We start from the raw sequence: 20,117 nt of genomic DNA, 5'->3' as shown, positions 1-20,117 counted from the left end.
CATTAAAATCCCGTGCACAGTTCTGTATTATGACACCTGTCCCACCCTCCATCTTTTCAGCGGACAGTGGCTTTGTGACCTCCGTCTCCAGCGTCCCCACACCGGACAGCAGCATGGGGGTCACCAGCATAAGCCCAAAGCATTCTGGGAAGAAGCTAACCTGTCAGGTCGTCCATCAGGCCTGGAGGGAGTGTTATCTCAACCAGCCTCAGCACGTGTAAGTTCAACCATCGCTGAGTTTGTGTCCTCTGGTTGGTGTGATTATTATGGAAGTGCAGTGATGCAGTTGAGCTGGTGCCCTCATGGATCTGTTTTTTCCCCGTAGGCCGAATCCGCCAACTGACGTGACGCCTAAAAAGGAAGTGCCAAATGGAGTATCCATGTGGGACTTCAATGATCTGGGAGCGAGAGCATCCTGCAGCTGCTCCAGGTACCACAGAGCTGCACCCAAGCTGTTCAGTATCAGCACTGTACTTACATGTACAGCAGCTGAGCTTTGTGTTCATGCTTAGTGCAAAATAATTATTTATATAAAAAACCTTTTTCAAGATGGATGCTCCAATTTAGACAAGAGAACATTTAAAATTAAAAAACTTTAAAGTATGGGAAAAACTAAACTAAATGTTTTTGTTCTTTAGAGAGTTTTCAATAGTTTTTGTTTTGTTTTTTAACCCACTTGACTTTGTTGCAGGTTGAAGCAGCAGAAGCTGAATTTGACCACCACACCCACTGCCAACCCCCAGACTAGTGCCAACCCCACTCAGTCCTCTGGCCCGTCATTATACCCTCCTTCCCTGCCCAAACACAAGACCAGTGACAAAACAGAAAAGGCTGACAAACAGTCCAAGAGGCCGGCCATGATCCCCTTCCACCACCGTCTATCTGTCACACAGGAGACCCCTCTGGAACAGGACTCACCTGGAGGGCCCCAGCTCGGGGGTCTCGTGGCGCTGGAGCCATCCTTGGAGCCTTTGGCTGCGCTGCCAAGCTGCAAGTATCCCAAACCCCTCTCCAATGGCAGAAAAGCCCCTGATTCCCTTCTGCATTCGCCAATGTCTCCACTTCCCCCCACACTCAGCCCGCACCCTCGAGTGCAGGACCCAGAGGTCCTGGATGGGCCTGTGGATATGCCCGTCTGTCAGGATGGGGCTTCGGGGCTGGGGTTGATTACCAGCGAGACAGCTGTGTATACTGCTCTGCTGAGGCAGAGGGAGAATGGGGCCGGCTGGTGGAGAGGATTCAGGACTCCCAGGACTGATAAGACTGACTTCAGACCCTGTGAACTCCCCAGTGATAAATTAGAGGAAGTGAAGACGGAGACGGCCACGGAGGGGACTCCGCTAAAGAGGTAGGCGAGGGACACCATTGTAGTGTTTTGCAGAATTGTAGGTGTAGTTTGGAGAGGAAGAGTATGGAGTATAAATACTGACAAATGGAAAAAGGTCCAATACAAAAGAATCAACAATAAAAACAGCAGGATGTGAAGGGATTAAGCTCCATTATCAGCTACTACTAAAACTAATTTGTGTGAAGCATCCAGTGAGAGCACCATAGTTATTTATGAAATATGAGATAAGGTATGAGGACACAAAAGAAAGCAAGCAAGACAGAAATAATTTACCACTACTACTGCCACCAGTACTGCACATTATTTCATTATGATTGTCTCTTTGTCTCCTCCAGACTTTACATGCAGACTCAAAAGAGATTTAAAATCTCAGAGGAGCGGCTGAGGGACCACATCCACACTTTGGGCCTGTTCCAGCAACCGGGTGTGGAGGCACTGCGGGAGCCTGGCGACGATCCCTATGACTTTAAGGAAGGAGACATTGAGTACACTTTCTCTTCTTCCAAGAGGTTAAAGGGTCAAGGGCGAGAACCCAGCAAGAAGGCCAAGGTAGGACACAGTTTAGAAACACAATGCAGTGACAGTTAAGATTCCCAAACACTGTCATCAATATTTAAACCACAGATCACATGACTTCTTGCGCTAGGGCATAAAATACAGCACGTTTTATGTCTAACCCATGTAATCTTTATTGAAAAGGGGGGCTCCTGGCTTTTTATTTTGATTAAATATATTTATTTTGACTTGAATTGATCTGAGAATATTCTACTTTCCACCAGGGAGAAGAAATCACCAGCAATGGAGCACTGCCTGATGGGAAAGATGCTATGTCCATTTTTAACTCCGCTCCAAAATCAGGTGGGACATAGCCACCACCAACATCAGCATCATACGCATATTTTATAACAAACTGAGTGCGATCCACATTTCAGAGTGCAGGTAATCATGGGAAATCTGCAATTATCTAAAATTGTTTTTTTTAGATGAATCAGGTCAGGATGACGGAGCTGCCAAAGCCAACCCTTCTCTGACGAGAGAAAAAGATCTCGTGGTCAACATCTCTGATCTAGACAACATATTTGATGAAGATGAGGAAGAGTTGGGGGTGAGACTTCATCATTTATGCACTATATTCTTACATATTTAGTTTTTTAACAAACAGCATTTAACGTCTTCTGCAGTTTCATTTTGAACAAACAGAAGATACATTATTAGTGTAATTCTTATAGTCATTATGCACTTTATTTTATGCTTCAGTGTTCTTAAGGAAAAATACTGTGTTAATTAAAACTGATCCTCTATTCTTATGTGTAATAATTTGTAGACTGTTTACCCCAACCAGCACTCAACCAAGCTTCCAGTATCAACAGAAGATCGCCCTCTGGGGAAAGAAGGGAGAGTTGCAGTACCTTATCCATCAAGTGAGTCACTGCCAGTTCTGTAATCTTGATGAAATCCATCTAACTACAGTTTTTATCTGTAGTCTCAAAACACCTGTGTAAACTTCATTTTTCTCTCCTCATCCTCCTCCTCTTTTCCTCTCTGTCTTCATTTATGTCTCCTTTCAGCAGTAGCAGACCTCCAGAGGATGTTTCCCACCCCACCTTCTTTAGAGCAGCACCCGGCCTTCTCCCCCATCATGACGTACCGTGACACCCCGAGCCAAGAGCCCCCTGTGCCCAGCGGAGCATCTGACCACCTGCCACCTTTAGCCTCCACCCAGTTTACTGAGTACAGGATGGACATTGAAGAGGGCATGGTCAGTCCCCGGCAGGACGATATCAAGGTGAGGAGAGGTGGATCGATCGCCATTTACCAGCACATGTAGCGGCACATTCAGCTTTGTTCATCATGTGTTGAAGTGTAAACTGAGGAAATTACAGTAAAGTATGGGAATAGAGACTTAGACTGGTTAATTACTTTCATAAATTACTTTTATCCATTTAAAACATCAAGAGGAAGTCGATTCAAGGATTTGTTGACTGACTGGCAGCTGGTCAGGCTCACACATCATGGTGGAGTTGTTTCACTGATACCTGTAGATCGCTAATGAGCTGTCTCTGTGTTGTGAGACAGACATCTGTACTGACTGCAGCTGGGGGATGTTAATTATAGTAGAATGCACTTTGTGGCCACTATTAGTTCCATCTGCTCTTCAACACAAACAACGAGCTCCTCCAAAACAACAAGTATTGTAAGTGCAGCTTAATGCGTAAAACATTCAAACGGAATTAAAAGGTTCAGTTTAGCATTAGAATGGATTGGATCTAAGTAAATTAATGACAACAGCGTGTTAGCTCCAGATGTAGTCGATTTTCATTGGATTGTACTTCAGCCTCTATCATTCAGAGAGTGTGCTGTAGTATGTAATCAACATGTTTTCAGTGCTAGTTAACGTGGGGAACAGTACCTTGTAAAGTAAGAGTGGTCAGGGGAGGTTTGTGAGACTTACTCAAACTAACAGGAATGAAAGATTTCGTCGTGATTAACTGACAATAAAATGTCGAGAGGCTAGAGGGGGCACATGATCACCAAAACTAGAGTCTATAAATGTTGTTACAGATGTTGCTTTCTTTGTTTTATATTGATGGGAAAGCTAAAATGTGTAGGAGCAACTTAAGTGGTTGCAAATACACTGGTGCACTTAAAGTGTTTGAATCCACATTTGAACATTTTTTACGTTTACCTCTATTTTAGAAACATTTACTTAAAACTACAGTGCCCAACTTTTAAAAGGACATTACTCAACCTTTTTAGAAAACTGAGGAATAGTTTTGTTATTTGATATTTTTAAAGCCACAGTGTGTAGGAATTTCTCCCATCTAACGTTGAAATCATATATTGCATTCAAACAGATGGTGCACTCTAGCGCCTCACTGTTTCAAACACGTATTGCAACAACTGTAGCCGCTGTGTACCAAAAAGCTATGATAACACTGATGAAACCATGTCATCCGATACTACATGGAGTATTCATTCAGGCTCCTACACAGACACACGCGACGCGAGTTGACAAACCCCCTCCTCACCATGCTGGCTGTGTTTACAACGTAGGACTGTTGGGGCGGATGTAAATTGAAACAAACCAATCACGTCTTGTCCTTTGACAACTGACAAGTGGCTCAACCTCACACACCTCATCCCTCTCCTCGCATTACTGCGCCGCTAACAGCTGTTAGTGGCCAGCGGCACTACTGCCGCATAACAAAGTCCCACTCTTTGAGCATAATGCAGGATCATGTATTATGCAGCATCACGGGAGACGGAATCCTCGTCGCCAAGAAAGTGCAAAAGGGAATCAAAAAGGCAGCGTGACCGGCGAATTAAAAAAACAAGGGTCAGCATTGGGGTTGCCTTTCCCAGGTGGAGAGAGCTGCTGAAGGAGAAAGGTAATACAATCACAGGCCAGCGCTAACAGCGGCTAACAGCGGCTAACAGCTAACAGCGGCGCAGTGATGCGAGGAGAGGGATGAGGCTGTTAGCGACTGGCCGCTAACAGCGGCTAACAGCCAACAGCGGCGCTGGCCTGTGATTGCATTACCATTCTCCCTCAGCAGCTCTCTCTACCTGGGAAAGGCTACCCCGATGTGGGCCTTCGTTTTTTTAATTCGCCGGTCACGCTGCCTTTTCTATTCCCTTTTGCGCTTTCTTGGCGACAAGGATTCCGTCTCCCATGATGCTGCATATGCATGATCCTGCATTATGCTCAAAGAGTGGGACTTTGTTTCAAATTTGCCAGGGTAGTAGCGAAGCGCCTCTTGCTCCTCTCCTTCGGCTCCTCAGTCACGCAGTGCTGGCCTGGCTCTCAACGAAAACGCCGAAGGCGGTGCTGTATGTCCCTTGCTGGCGGGTGTATTCTCAAGATGGCGAAACGTAATGGAACCCCACAGACGACTTACCCGCACAATGTACAAACAAATCCGAAATTCTCCTTTTACGAGAATAAGTCAGATTATTGGTGGAGGTAATAATACACCAGTGATGACATATTTATGAATGCAGACATCAATTTTTGCCAATAAACAACTGAAAATGTTACACAATGTCCCTTTAAGATTCATGTCAACAGGCTAGGGGCTGAGAGCATTGAGCTGTTGATATTAGTCTTTTTGTGTGATTTGTTGACACTTAAAAAAAAGTATACAATACTGCCAGCCATATTCAGACCATGGCAGTACATTTAGTTAATCAAATGGTCTGTATAGTCCAGAGATATGAACCCAACAGAGTGCTTCCAATATTAAAAGCAAAATGGACTCTTAACTGGTACAACCCCAATTCCAAATAAAGTTTGGTGCTGTGTTAAAGGTAAATATAAAGAGAATTCAATGATATTCAAGTTGACCTATGTTTCATTAATTACATTTATGGAGGCAAGACATTTAATGTTCAAGATGATAAACTTTTTTGTGTAAATATATAATGATTCTGAATTTGATGCCTGAAACACAGTCCAAAAGAATTTGGGACAGGGGCATGTTTACCACAGTGTGACATCACCTTTTCTTTTAACATCACTCTCTAAGCATTTGGGAACTGAGGACACTAATTGTTAACTGTTGTTACTTAAGTTTTGAAAGAGAAATTCTTTCCCATTCCTGCTTGTTTATACCACTTCAGTTGCCCAATAGTCCGCATTCTCCATTGTAGTGTTTGGGGCTTCATAATGCGCCACGCATGTTCAATGGCAGATAGGTCTGGGCTGCAGGCAGGCCAGTTTCGTACCTGCAGTCTTTTACTACGAAGCCACAGTGTCGTAACACGTGCAGGATGTGACTTGGCACTGTCTTGCTGAAATAAGCAGGGATGCCCCTGAAAAAGTCGTCTGGATGGCAGCATATATTGCTCCAAAACCTGTATGTACCTTTTAGCATTCATGGTGTCTTCCCAGACGTAAGAGTTACCCATGATGCCATGGGCCCTAACACCCCCATACCATCACATATCCTGGCTTTTGAACTGTGCACTGGTAACAGTCTGGATGGTCCTCTTCCTCTTTAGCCCAGAGGAAATGGTGTCCATGATTTCCAAAAATAATTTGAAATGTGGACTCGTCAGAATAGGTTTTACACAGTGTCATAACTTTTTTGGAATTGGAGGTTGTAAACAATTGGGGTTGTACTTTAATATAATATGTCCACTGAGTGTTCATCAAATACAGTGAAATTGCATCTCTCTAGGTTTTCCCAAATAACCTTGTGTTAAATTACACATAGGTTACTCTAGCATTATATGTAGCTGCTAACTTAAGTACCTTTATTCTTGTAAACTTGCGTGCATGCTTACTAGATGGATGTGTCAAACCCATCTTGTATTTTCAGTGTAATGTGTCACCAAATGATAGACTCCCCCCATATACCTCTTACATTTTTCCATGATTTCTTTTCTATCCAGCCACAGATAGGCTCCTCCATGTTTGCTCCGCTCTCCTGCCTGCCCAGCCAGAGTCTACCACCACTTAAGATTCCTGAGCAATGCTACTATCGTCCATCCTGGGCCCTCATGCCCAAAATGGAGCATTTCCCAGCGGTCATGCATCCCCAGAATACTGGTTTCATCAGAGACGGATACACGTGAGTAGTCAGCTATGGCAGGCTTTCGTGACTGAGAGGTCATTAATGGCATTTGATAAATATGTGTTGTTGACTTTTTAGCCTCACTAGAAAGAGGGCTGTTTTCTAAGGATGCTCTGTTTGGGTGTAAGGAGCATGGTGGCCTTTAAGAGCAGCTGCTCAGACCTTTAAAGTAATATTGTTTGTTTGTCTATCTGACTGTTAGTTTTTGTTTCCTTCCTTGTGTTTGTTTTCCAGAAACATGCCCAGTGTCAACGCCCTCACAGACCAGGAGTATGGCCAGATGAGCGCCACCACTGCCTCTGTGAGCACTACAGCTGGCATCCTCCCATCTCCTGCCACTCCCCGCTTCTCTGTGCCCACTCCGCGAACCCCTCGCACACCACGAGGTATTAACGCTGCGAGCTCTGGGCAGGGTTCGGTGAAGCAGGATGGTACTGAGCTCAGCTCGCCGGTCTCCACGCCCTCCACCAGCCTGCCTCTTAGCTCTGTAGAGCCCCTAGCTCGGCCAGGACCTTCTCTGCCTGAGGTCCACAGCCTCTACGCTATCCTCCTGCTCTCTGACTCTGTCCTTAACGTCTTCAAGGATCGCAACTTTGACAGCTGCTGTATCTGTGCCTGCAATATGAATGTCAAAGGAGCAGATGTGGGGGTGTATATCCCTGATTCCACTTGTGAAGATCAGTACCGCTGTATGTGTGGCTTCAGTGCCATTGTGAACAGGCGGCTGGCCCATGGCACTGGCCTCTTCCTTGAGGACGAGCTGGATATTTACGGTCGGACTTCTGAGGTAGGCCGGGCGGCCGAGAGGAGGTTGGCTCTTTGCCGGCGTGACCCAACTATGGGTGACCCTAGGGCGAAGCGGCCACAGGACGCATCCCCCGCCTGTCCGTCAGTCATGATCCTTCTGCAGGAGCACTGCTCCCAGCCTATTTCTTCCCTGGCATCACTGCATCTCCCCCTCAGCTGTTCTTGCCATGGCCGCAAGGGGGCGCTGCTTCAAAGCTGGATGTCTGAGAAGCAGTGGGCAGATGGGAGTGATGCCTGTGTGGACTGTTACAATGCCTTGGAACAGGGGCTGCAGTATGTGGATAACCCCACAGGAGGGAAAGTAGATGCAGCTGTTGTCAGAAGTACCGCCCTTCACTCCTGGCCTCACACAAATGGTAAGAAACATGATTTGGCTGCTAAAGAAGGGGTGTAAAATATACTTGTATACTTACAGATCTTTGTTGAGAATATTATTTCTATGTATGTCTAGCTACCTCTGTGTTATCTAAACTACTGTATGTATTGATGTGTTTTATGTTTGTTTATTTGTTTCTTTGGTGTATAGAATCATGTTAACGTGTGCATCTGTTCATGTATCCTTTGTGTGTGTGTTTGTATGTGTATGCCAATCTCCACAGTGGTGGACATGAACATGTTGTCGTCCCAGGATATGGTTCGTATGCTGCTGTCTCTGCAGCCTTTCCTGCAGGATGCTATCCAGAAGAAGAGAACAGGACGGACTTGGGAAAACATCCAGCATGTTCAGGGTCCTCTCACCTGGCAGCAGTTCCATAAGATGGCTGGGAGAGGCTCCTACGGTGATTCAATACATCTTTGTTTTTATGCAGAAAACTAATCCTCTACCTCAGTATTATTTACTGTATGTTACCTGTAATGCTACAACTCTTCATTAGACTATAGCTAACTAAACATGCTACTGTTTCTATTTGTTTAAGGTTCGGAAGAGTCACCAGAGCCCTTGCCGATCCCTACAGTGTTACTGGGCTATGACCGGGAGAGAGACTTCTTGGCATTGTCTCCTTTGGCGTTACCTTTTTGGGAGAAGTTGCTGTTGGAGCCGTATGGTGGGCAGCGGGATGTGGCATATGTGGTGCTGTGCCCCAATAGCCCCTCTCTGTTGGCTGCAGCCCGGGCCTTCTTCCAGGAGCTCAGCGCTGTTTATGAGGTAAGAGATTGGATTCCAAATCAGGAGCGAAGTAGAATCTCAGCACATTGTGTAATATAATGTGATACGTGTTGCTAATGAGAGAATAAACAGTAGCTCTGTTTCTGTCTCCAGACGTGCCGCCTCGGGAAGCACCGTCCTCTGGCCAAGGTGTCCAGGGATGGCCTCGTGCGTGTGGGGGAAGAAGTGGAGCCAGAAAAGCTGGAGGAGTTGGACGTGGATCAGTGGGTGACTGGACCCTGGGCTGGACAGCAGCACACCGACAACCTCAGCAAACTGAAACTCTACGCTTATGCCTGCAAGCAGCAGCTTGGTGAGAATATTGAAGCAGACCAACCTGATATGAGCCAATAAAAATGCCATCCAGGCACTTCTGTTGCACTCTATTCAGCTTTTAAAATTTGTTTTGTTTCTATTTTTCTTTTTGCAGCCCCCCAGCTGTCAGCCCTGCCTTTGGACAGCAGTCTTCTGTTGCCTCCCAAAGTCCAGCCTCCTTTAAACCCCACATCATCCTCCCAGCCTGCCTCTTCTGGGCAGCCTCAAGCTTGGGGCCCTGATGGTGAACAAGCCTCCGGGGCTGTCAGCTCAGCAAACGCTTCGACCCCGACTGCAACAGCCTCAAACCAGACGGGGGAGACAACCCAAGGAGCAGCCAGCGACTCTAAAGGGTCCTCCAGTGCCACACCACCAGCCAACACACCAGCAGAAAACCCTGAGCTGTAAGACCCGCATCACTGAGAAAATGACCTCATTCTTAGTACAAACATAATGCAACTTCTTTCTTCTCTTGCTGTCTTCCAGCACCGCTGAGCAGTCTAGAATCGGCATCCCCACTGTGGCCGACTCAATGGACAGCCTCGCCAACCCACCAGCCATTGTTATTTACATAGTGGACGCTTTTCTTAGCTCAAGTGGAGCGAGAAATGAAGGGGGAGAGGAAGAGGAGAGCGAGGAGGTGGAGGCCAGTAGCATTTGGCTGCTAGGGCTTCTTCGCTGCTACACTGAGATGCTACAGACTTTGCCTGAGACGATGAGACCTGCACTGGTGCTACAGGTTGGAAGACACTCAAATTTACACAGGACAGAATTCAACAGAATTCACTTGCTTTTGTTCTCACCATCTTTTCTTTCCATTTTGATGCATCTTATGTAGGTGGTGCCGTGCCAGTATCTTCTCCAGCCGGCCAGTGGGGAGAGCCATTTCTATCTGCAACATCTGCGCTCCCTGGCCTTCTCTTGTTACTCCCAATGCAGACGTCTGCTGCCCCAGCAAACACACATCAAGTCCCTGACTGGCTTTGGACCAGTGTCCACTGTCAATTCTGTGCTTAAGAGTCCAGAGGTAGGCATGGAAATTAAGCAACTTTTGTCATATTATACACTAAAAATAAGGTTAATATTCTCACTCACACCTATATTAATTCATTTTTCTTTCTTGAAATCTTCCTCCTCCAGCATCCCAGCCCACTGCAGCTGTACACTCCACCCTTCATCCTTGGTCCGACCCGTCCCAAGCAGCCAGAACAAGGAGAGATATGGGCGGAGATCCCTCCTAAATACAACGTGCTATTTGTTGGATACTGCTTATCGCATGACCAGCGCTGGATCCTGGTGTCCTGCACCGACCAGCAGGGGGAGCTCCTGGAGACCAACATTATCAACATAGATGTACCCAACAGGTGTGAACGCGGTGTTTATGGTCCTACTTCTGTGCACAATTTTGAATTGTTCAGCTTTTGTTTTTATGAGATTATATGCTATTTTTTTCTCATTTCAGAGCGCGACGTCCTAAAGTTTCAGCCAGAAAGATGGGTCTACAGAAGCTGTGGGAATGGTGTATTGGCATCATCCAGATGACCTCACTGCCATGGAGGATTGTGATTGGTCGATTAGGCAGGCTGGGGCACGGGGAGCTAAAAGGTGGGTGATGTCTGTTCAGAAGGAATCGGGCTTGTCTTGATAAATAAAACTGTAGAGTACACGTTTGTTGCAAAATATGATTTTCTGTCTTCCATTCAAATGTGGATAAGATGTTACTTTATAATCAGCATAATCACTTTGTTTCCCAGAGAGCATTTACTGACAAACATATATGAGTGTATGCTAATTTGGAAACTCTACTTTAAGCAAAGACAAAGTAGTGAGTAGAGACATTCATTCAGCATTTTCTTCAGCTTCTCTGGCATTGGCTCTTTCCCTAATTTCCATTTATAGTAATCTACTGGGCATACACAGGTGCAAACACACACTTGTTTTAAATTGTTATATACATGTTTTATCATTTACTGTATTTTTTTTTATCCTTTTTTAAATGTCATTTTATTCATTTTCCCTCAAGAATTTTGTTAATAGAAAAAATCAATTAGAGAATGATCTGCTAAAGTACTTTTCATATCTCTCTCCCTCTAAATACCCCTGCTTTTATCTTCTTCCCTCTCTCTTAACCAGACTGGAGCTCACTCCTCGGGGAGCATTCCCTCCATTCAATAGGGCGCCAGCTGAAGGATGCTTGTCGCATGTGTGGGATCTCAGCTGCCGACTCCCCGAGTATCCTCAGTGCCTGCCTGGTTGCCATGGAGCCACAGGGTTCCTTTGTGATCATGCCTGGTTAGTAGCCTGTTGTAACATAACAGTGGTGATGTTTATAGTTATAGTGGTTATAATATCAGATATTGCAGTACACTGGAATTATTTAGTTTGAGTTTTTGTGTCAAAAATGACAGTAACAGTGACACAATATATACATAAAAACACAGATGTGCAAACATGCTTCAAAATATTGTTCAGAAAACCCTTTTTTTGCACGAGGTAGTAGAAATAGACTCATCACTGTTTCTGTGTTTCTCTGTGTACCCAGATGCAGTCACCATGGGCTCAGTGTTTGGCCGTAGCACCGCTCTAAACTTGCAGACCTCGCAGCTGAACACACCTCAGGATGCTTCCTGTACACACATCCTTGTCTTCCCAACGTCTGCCACCACCCAGCTGGCACCCAGCTCCTACCCTACCGAGGACAATAATGGTAGCAACTACTATACTCAACAGATAACTTAAGTCTTGAGATTTAGATAAGACTAAACCCTTGTTTAAAAATGGTATAGATATATTATTTTGTACCAACAGGTGGCATCTTTGTGCTAGAACATGTCACCCCACAGTCACAAATGGCTTGTGTCCCCATATCTGTACATTTTCATTGTGCCTTTACCAAAGACATGCACCTTTGTTGGAATATTAACTAATTTAAACCATGCGAAATGACCCCAAATTGGACATCTGTTTTGCCAATTCCCAAAGTTAAACTTTCTTAATTTTCATCTCTATTTTTCCCTCAGATGACATGTTCGACCTGCCGTTTCCCGACGAACTGGAGAACGACATTGGCCACGACATGATGCTGATCACAGGGAACCTCCACCCTTCCCCCAACACCTCTCCTGTGCCCTCGCCTGGCTCTCCGTCCGGGATGGGAATGGGATCACATTTCCAGCACACCAAGGTGAGTCATGGGCCAGAGGAAAGAAAACATCCCACAGTGCCTTGGGCTGTTGCACATGACACCCTTTTACAAAGGAATACAATGACCTACATGCCCTACACGTGAAAAGAGCATGGTTGTGTATTTACACTACTACATGTAGACATTGTTTCTGAAGAAGGAATAAGGCTCAGATCCTGCACAGGAAGGAAGAGTACAGGGTGTGATCAGACCCGATTGACCTAACTTCACTGAGATCTTTCTGCTTGATCCAGCTGAGCAACCTTGATGTACCAAAACAATTCTGGAGAAAAAAAAGTTACATATGACCTTATGGATAGTTACTATAAGGTCACGTTCTATATAATGTGCATTTCAATTGCTATGTACAAGTGTTTATTACAGAACGGTTTTATTGTTACTATAATGCATACCTCTTCAGGTTAAGATTTGATTTTGTACGTCAAAGCATGGGAGCTTCATTTCGAACAATCAAACAAGGATCAGAATTATAGTTTTGCCAAGTATAATGGATGCAGAGGAATTTGTCTCGGAGGCACGGGAGATAAGATGTGTTGACAACCTATAGCACAGAACATTTTATTCACTACTGACAAACTGTGGGAACACTGTGCAGCAGAACAATAGCAATAGTAACTGTTATGCAAACTTATGTTTTGTTAGCCGTGTATGTCGTTACCGCATTGACCTGCAGGCACAAAATGCAAATATGTACAGCATGTTATTCTTTTTCAATAACTTGGACTTCATGGGAAAAAAAATGCTTACCACCTACAAAAAGAAGATTTTTCCTTTGCAAATGGGACTGCTGAAGCTGTATAACTTCAACTATACTGCACTATAATGCAGTGTACTGTACATATGTTTTGATCTATTAGGATTCCATGCATTGCCTAGACATATCTGACTTGACATAAAGTAATTCTGGGGTCAAGCACTGCTCAAAAAACCAATAACCGAACCAAATAATAATCAGATTTAATATAACAATTACTGACCTACCGTATATCTGCAGGAGATCTCTGACATAGTTAAGTAAGGCACGGCATACAGTACATCAGGATGATCCCTGCATCACCCTGTTGGGGTCCATTTCACCATTATGACCACTAGCTGTACATTATCCCATTATCAAATCAATAATTTGTTACAAAATGTTGAGTTAAAAATGATTTTATTGATTTAAAAATTTGTTTTTTGCGCCTGCTAAGCAGCTCTGGTCCAAAACTGTCTATAACAATGGTCTGTTTCACATAGAGCGGTCTGCTACTCAGAAATAATCACAATCGAATGTTCCACAAAGCCATGTAATAATAAATATTAACTTTTGCAACCAGTTTTGTCAGTACTCTCTATGATTTCATTCTTTGCTGTGAACATAACATGTTTTCATTCTTATTAAAAGAGGACAACCCACTCATGCCAGCACAAAGGCCCAGAATTATAAGATTCTCAGTAGATAGATGAATAAAATGGTTAAGATCACGGCCGAGGACTTGAAAGGCAGTGAAGGTTTGTAATTAATAACTTGCCTTCCCCCTGTGTGTACAGAGCCAGGGAGAGCGCTTGCTGTCCAGGGACAGTCCCCCAGAAGAGCTGAAACAGCAGCCGCTAGCTCTGGGCTACTACGTCTCCACTGCACAAGCAAATGGACTTCCTCACTGGTTCTGGGCCTCCTGCCCGCAGGCTGAGAGCCAGTGTCCACTCTTCCTCAAGGTACTCAAAACACAGGAGAATACCAGTAAAGCTTATGTGAGATGGAAACATACAGAGATGGAAAGTGATGCTGATGAATTGATTAAAATAAGATTGTACCGAAATGCTTTTTAATTATGTGGTTAAACATTCAAGAGGCTTACAGCTGCTCACAGGAGTGTAGCCAGGCATGTTTCAACAATTTACATCATGCTCTTTGTTTCTTCATGTCAGGCCTCCCTTCACCACCACATCTCCATAGCCCAGTCAGATGAGCTGGTGTCAGAGAAGACTAAGAGGACCCCTCACCCCTTAGACTCAAAGACCACCTCTGATGTGCTCAGGTAAATATATAACACATTTCATCCCTTTATATTTCATTATCATCTGCTGTAGTGGACTGTTAGTGAAATCAGATACTGGAGGGTGAGTACAACACAGAATGAAACCTTCGTGGTCTGTGGCTAATAGCCTTATTCAAGTAGTTAATAAAAATCTGGGTTTAAATCATCTTATCATTAATTTTCACATTGTTAACAAACAATATATGTTTGCCATTGTAATGTGTCTAGGAACAGGTAGGTGTGTTAAAGTTATTTGTTCATCAGTAAGAATGAACAGCTTACTATTTGCATTAGAACTGATAAGAAATGATAGGTGCTGGTTCCAGATAACATAACAATTATAATTATCATTATAATCATTATAATTGTCTTGATTAAATCTAAATAACTCATTGATGATTAATAATGACAAAGATAAATAAGTATATATATTTTCAAGTGTCATTGTAGACCTGAGAAGAGAGGTAGTGGTGTGTTCAAGGACCGATTATTATTGTCCAAAAACTCAAGGAAAAAATGCAGGTGCTCTTGAAGAAGAGGGCTCAAAATCATACCAAAGACGAAAAACAAACTTCAGGCACTCTTGCATGGAGCAGGGAAAGAAAAAAGGTAGCTTAATTACTTCATTAAAAAGCCTTTATTTTATTATGGCTTGTACAACGACACTTAAAAAAAAACCGACCAGTTTCGACCTCATGGGTCTTCATCAGGGTTACAAATGGAGACGTGATGTTCAAAGCAGGCCTATTTATAGGCTCAACTGGGAGTGTCAGGGTCCTGATTGGTGAGTGGACACAGGTGATAGAACTCAAGTCAAATTAACACAGGTGATAGAACTCAAGTCAAATTAACAATCAGAGCAGTGATAACAGACTCTTCACTTCTGTTGAGGAAATACAGATGTACATTGTAGACCTATTTCCACCAAACACTGTCTGTATGGTACCTCTCAAACCAAAAGTAACCCTTCAGACATGGTACCTAGACCGTAGGTCCGCTTAGCGTTTTCACAGCAAACAGTACCCTTTCATGTGTGGGCGGGGTTGTTGTCACTCACTGCTCAGTCCAGCATTCATTGTATTTCCTCCTTTATCAGTCTGCCTCTTGTGTATTGTCCACAGAACAGTTTTGCACACTGACATTTTCAAAACAAAATAGAACAGGCTGCAGTGAGAGTTTCTCTCCATGGGGTATCTAAAAATAGCCGATCTGTGCATTTAGTCCTTCTAAGGCAAGCTCAGGGGTTTAGTGTTGCCATTGCCCACAGGAACGACGCTCCATGACGTTTTTCTTTTTTTCTCTGAGTGAGGATTAGAATACATGCAGTTCATATATTCTGGTTTAATATAATATCTATTTTTAAACGCTTGAACATCCACTCATTACTAAAAGTCTGTGTCATCCAAGAGAGACAACAAAAACGAAAGTAATGCTCAAAGTTGTCACAGTGAAATTTAAGGTGTATTGATTGAGTCACGTTTTCAACTGATGCATTAAGTAACATTACAAGTAAGTGTTCCACCTTAAAAGTTGCCGGCAGTCAGCCCAGTGAATTAAATTATTGTTTCTAAAGCCCAGCATACACTGTACGATTTTTAAAATCTTATTCTTAAGACCAGCTCACACTGTACGAGTGAATCGTCTGTGATGTGCGGCTGAAGCTCACGATTTATGTGCTCACACTGTACGTTCCGATCATCAAGCACGATCAGAGAGCTCACACTGTACGGGTGAAAACGACTCGTCGGCCCCTGCTGACTGTCCTGCCCGTTGACAGCTGTCAATAAAGATACATTTGAAAGCTCCGATTTGTTCCGGAAGTGCAGGACAAGCGGTTTGCTTTGATGATTTGCGCTATACTGTGTGCCGAAACTTGCTTTGATGATTTGCGCTATACTGTGTGCCGAAACGTCCAAAAAGAAGAGGCGTCGGTGCGTATGGACTTGCAGATGGCTTGAGAGACGTGGATAGCATGGTTTGTCCATTTTACAACGAGAGTTGGAGGTAAGCCGGCTACAGCCGGGTGCACCCTCTGTGTGTGTGTGTGTGTGTTGTACCTTGTCTAGTGCGCTAGCTTGTGTGTTTGTTGCGCTTGCTTGAAAATGAGAGCAGAAAAAAACTTACCAGGCAGCTGAAGAATATTGGCTCCTGCCAGCGTTTCTCTCGTTGATAGCGGTCGTGATAGGTGGAAGAAGAAACGTTGAACAGGCATTCATACTGTTGCCACAGCTCAACCAACCTGGCCTCCATATTTACAGTCCACCGACGCGTCGCCTTGGTGATCTATGTCTTCGCGCAGGCGCAGTGAGGGATAAATGCACAGACGTTGGCGAATCAGCTTGTGGCTCTGCTTCAACTGTGCGAATGTCTGTGCCGGCTGACCAAAATTTCTGACATGTCAGAAATTCATCCGACCGTCCAACCGCGGTTCTGGAACAGAAGATCGGCCCTCGCCCCCCCCTGTACACTGCACGGCAAAAGACGCATGACGAAGCGGAAATCCGGCCCGAGCGTCGGCAGGTCGTGCGTCTCAAAAATCGGGTCAAATCCGGTCAAAAATCCTACAGTGTATGCTGGGCTTTAGACTCCAGCTGCTGCGAGAGCCAGCAAAACATCATTTAATTTTATAGTTACAGTTTACTAATAAAACTACATAAGCCTAAAAACCAGCAACAGCCCTGAGCCCTGAGCAGAGTGACCATTCGCTATTGACGGGACAACAGACTGCAGTGTTCACAGCTCAACCTTTTAGTACCACATCTGTGTGCTAGGTACCCCAACAGAGGGGTGACCAAAAAATGGGGATGGAATGGAACAGTACCACTGGTAACATCCACACTTTTCACAGTGGAGACGGAAAAAAGCTTACCGAACTGAACTGTACCTTACCGTACTACTCTGTGACAAGGGGGCTTATGTGCTACAACATAGTGAATTTTTTTTTTAACTAATATTTAATAAATATTCAATAATCCTGAGAGTGAAATGCTTAGTTTACAGTATTATGATTAAGGAAGTCAAGATTTGTTAATTGGATATACCTTAAAGTTACAATTTCATATGAATGGTCACTGCTAATATATTTTTCACACAGGTTTGTATTGGAGCAGTACAACGCCCTCTCCTGGCTGACGTGCACCCCTGCCACCCAAGACCGCCAGTCCTGCCTGCCTGTCCACTTGGCCGTACTGATCCAAATGTACAATGCCATCCTGAACATGCTTTAGCTGTGCAAGACTTCAAGGACAACTGTAGGGGACTGATGGTTACCTTCATTTCCTCTGTGCCTACGCTTCCTCCTTCTGGGCACCAGAGAGCACCAGAGCTCTTCGGTTGTTTCGGGTAGACGTGGATTTAATGGCCAAATAAAGGACAGAGCGAGTCAGACTCTCCCATTCCTGGAATGTAATGATTAAGAAGAGTGAAACGCTCTGAACACTGACTTTAATTTTCACTCATTAACCGAGACACCCTGCAAACCCAGCACAGTTTGTGCCGTCACAACTGGTCCCGTGCCAGTTATGGTGCTTTCTGAGGGGGAGAACAGATGGATATATCCAACTATGCCCATTTTACTGACATATCGCATTGTTAACTTTCTCCTGATCAAAACAGCATTACGTCCCGCTCGGGCTGACACCTCTTAGTGGCATTTGAAGCGTCTGACATTTACAGAGAAGCTGTTTACGATTATCTTCACACCTTCACCTGTGAAAAGGGGCGTCCATGCAGGGCCACACAACTCCATATTGTACAACCAGCAAAGTGGCATGACGAAACAAACACATGGCTTTGTTACATCAATGATGTTTTTACATTTCTTTTGTATAGAACTGCACTGTTGAGCTTCTTTGGGACTTGCAGGCGGTCGATGAAACTTTTACCTTTACTCTGAAAGGGGGTCCTCATTCACTCCAAAGGGGGAGCATTTGATAATGGCACTTTTTCCTCACCTTCCAAAGTGTTGTAGATATGAACACGATGGAAAATATTTGACCAGTTAAGACAGAAGTGTTGTTTATAATGTAAGACGTACATTTGCAAAGAATTGAGACTTATTTTTAATATTTAAAACAAGAAAATGAGAAACTTAAACAAGGCCTTTTTTTCCCCAATTGACTATTAATTGTCTTGGGATCTGAAATAAAAATTGTCATTTTAATGCAATTGTAAAGATGCCATATTTATACAAATTATAACATGTCATAGAATTTGATATATATATGTATATACATAAATATATATTACCTCTTCCAAGCAGGCACTTAATGATAAGGGTGATGGACACAACCATCTCTGTAAAAGTGGACACAGTATGAACATTTATCAAAGAAAATGCATTTTAGTTGTTTGTTTTTTTATTTTCTACAGATACTGAACATTTTACCTTTTTATTTAATGAGTTTAAATTAAACTAATTGATGCAGGAGATACAGTATACTCTATATTTATAATATAGAATAGAAGACCATGGTATTTGAACATTGCAAGGTTATTAAATATTTAAGAACGATGCTTTATTTCATTGGCTCTTCTAAATGATGTCAAGCAAACCATTAGAAAGGCCTGTCTCTTCGGCTTCACTCAGTCTGCTCTTTGTTAGATTCCTAGCATGTTTGTATATACACTTTTCAGCTGTGTTTTTTGGAAGTTTTTTCTTAAAGCTGTACATTTCATGCTGGTTGGTTTACTTTCAAGTGATTCATATCAAAGTATTTTTTTGCTGTGAGCTTTTTTGATATACAGTATACAGTACAAAACTCATTTAATTGCAGCCAAGAGGTTGAATTGCCAAGTAAGTGTACACAAATGTACAGACGAGGGCAAGTTTGCAAAAATTTGTTACATCTGTCATCACTTTGAATATCAAGCAGATCCACTTTAGTGGGAGAGATCTGTTACTTTTACACTCTTTTTTAGTAAATTATTAAAACTCTTGAAAATGATGTCGTGTTCAGTGTTCTTCTCTTTTCATCCAGAAGACTGTAAACCACAGACTATACTTTTTTTTTTTTTTCAAATTTTGGTCACAGTTTATTAAGATAATAGTACTATAGATACTATGGATAATATAGAATAGTTTTAATCAGTGGTGGAATGTAAGATATATTTACTAAAGCACTATTTTGAGGTATTTTCCTCTGATTAGTGCCTTATTCAATTTTTAACCGTCACATTTTTAAACAGGCAAATTTAATCTGATAGTGATAATAATAATCTGATGGCTAATGTGGTTAATGTTCAGGTTAAAGGCTAACATGTCACCCAAAACATTATGAGCTAATGAAATATTAAGCAGTCCTTTAGATTAAACTACACAGACGTATCAAGTTAACCCCCTAATAAAAATGTACATATTCCCCTCTTACCTGTAGTGCTATTTATTGGTACAGATTGTTTGTTTCACTGTCTTCCTTCTCTCAAATATAATGGAACTAGATGGCACTCACCATTTGGTACTCAAAGCACCAAAACAAATTGAAAAAAAATAAACAACTCAACAGCAATGTCTCTTTCCAGAAATCATGACGTGCATACTCAAGATAATCCACAGACCTTGTCGTGAGCAGTTTTAAGTAAAAGCACCACTTAGCTAACAGTGCAGCTCACCCGAGGAGGATGCTATAAATGTTTACATCTCTCACTGTCATGAGCACAAGCCTCTTGTCCATGAATAGATGCACACTTCCTTCTGTGCAGT

The 20,117-nt window shown here is 43.3% G+C and overlaps 1 protein-coding gene across 4 annotated transcripts in view; it reads left to right on the top strand.

Moving 5' to 3' along the window:
- The window catches only part of LOC126395454 (mediator of RNA polymerase II transcription subunit 13-like), a 98,835-nt gene extending 79,473 nt beyond the window's left edge, over nt 1–19,362 (top strand). Inside the window, exons 8-31 of one of the 4 annotated variants that reach the window (XM_050052935.1) lie at nt 61–217; nt 326–430; nt 692–1,348; nt 1,684–1,897; nt 2,128–2,206; nt 2,332–2,453; nt 2,691–2,769; nt 2,920–3,134; nt 6,743–6,921; nt 7,159–8,087; nt 8,331–8,510; nt 8,649–8,878; nt 8,993–9,191; nt 9,309–9,597; nt 9,680–9,932; nt 10,032–10,220; nt 10,334–10,557; nt 10,656–10,798; nt 11,327–11,485; nt 11,736–11,900; nt 12,214–12,377; nt 13,929–14,093; nt 14,307–14,416; nt 17,511–19,362. In XM_050052935.1, coding sequence (XP_049908892.1) covers nt 61–217; nt 326–430; nt 692–1,348; nt 1,684–1,897; nt 2,128–2,206; nt 2,332–2,453; nt 2,691–2,769; nt 2,920–3,134; nt 6,743–6,921; nt 7,159–8,087; nt 8,331–8,510; nt 8,649–8,878; nt 8,993–9,191; nt 9,309–9,597; nt 9,680–9,932; nt 10,032–10,220; nt 10,334–10,557; nt 10,656–10,798; nt 11,327–11,485; nt 11,736–11,900; nt 12,214–12,377; nt 13,929–14,093; nt 14,307–14,416; nt 17,511–17,643 — 5,339 coding nt within the window. In that variant the 3' untranslated portion in view covers nt 17,644–19,362. Of the gene's footprint in view, nt 1–60; nt 218–325; nt 431–691; nt 1,349–1,683; nt 1,898–2,127; nt 2,207–2,331; nt 2,454–2,672; nt 2,770–2,916; nt 3,135–6,742; nt 6,922–7,158; nt 8,088–8,330; nt 8,511–8,648; nt 8,879–8,992; nt 9,192–9,308; nt 9,598–9,679; nt 9,933–10,031; nt 10,221–10,333; nt 10,558–10,655; nt 10,799–11,326; nt 11,486–11,735; nt 11,901–12,213; nt 12,378–13,928; nt 14,094–14,306; nt 14,417–17,510 lie in introns of all 4 variants that reach the window. The other 3 variants (XM_050052934.1, XM_050052933.1, XM_050052931.1) reach the window with 3 other exon arrangements.
- Nucleotides 19,363–20,117: the final 755 nt, after the last annotated feature.

Source organism: Epinephelus moara, chromosome 9 (genome assembly GCF_006386435.1).
Source record: "Epinephelus moara isolate mb chromosome 9, YSFRI_EMoa_1.0, whole genome shotgun sequence".
Classification (NCBI taxonomy): domain Eukaryota; kingdom Metazoa; phylum Chordata; class Actinopteri; order Perciformes; family Serranidae; genus Epinephelus; species Epinephelus moara.
This window is presented reverse-complemented; position numbering and strand designations above follow the sequence as displayed.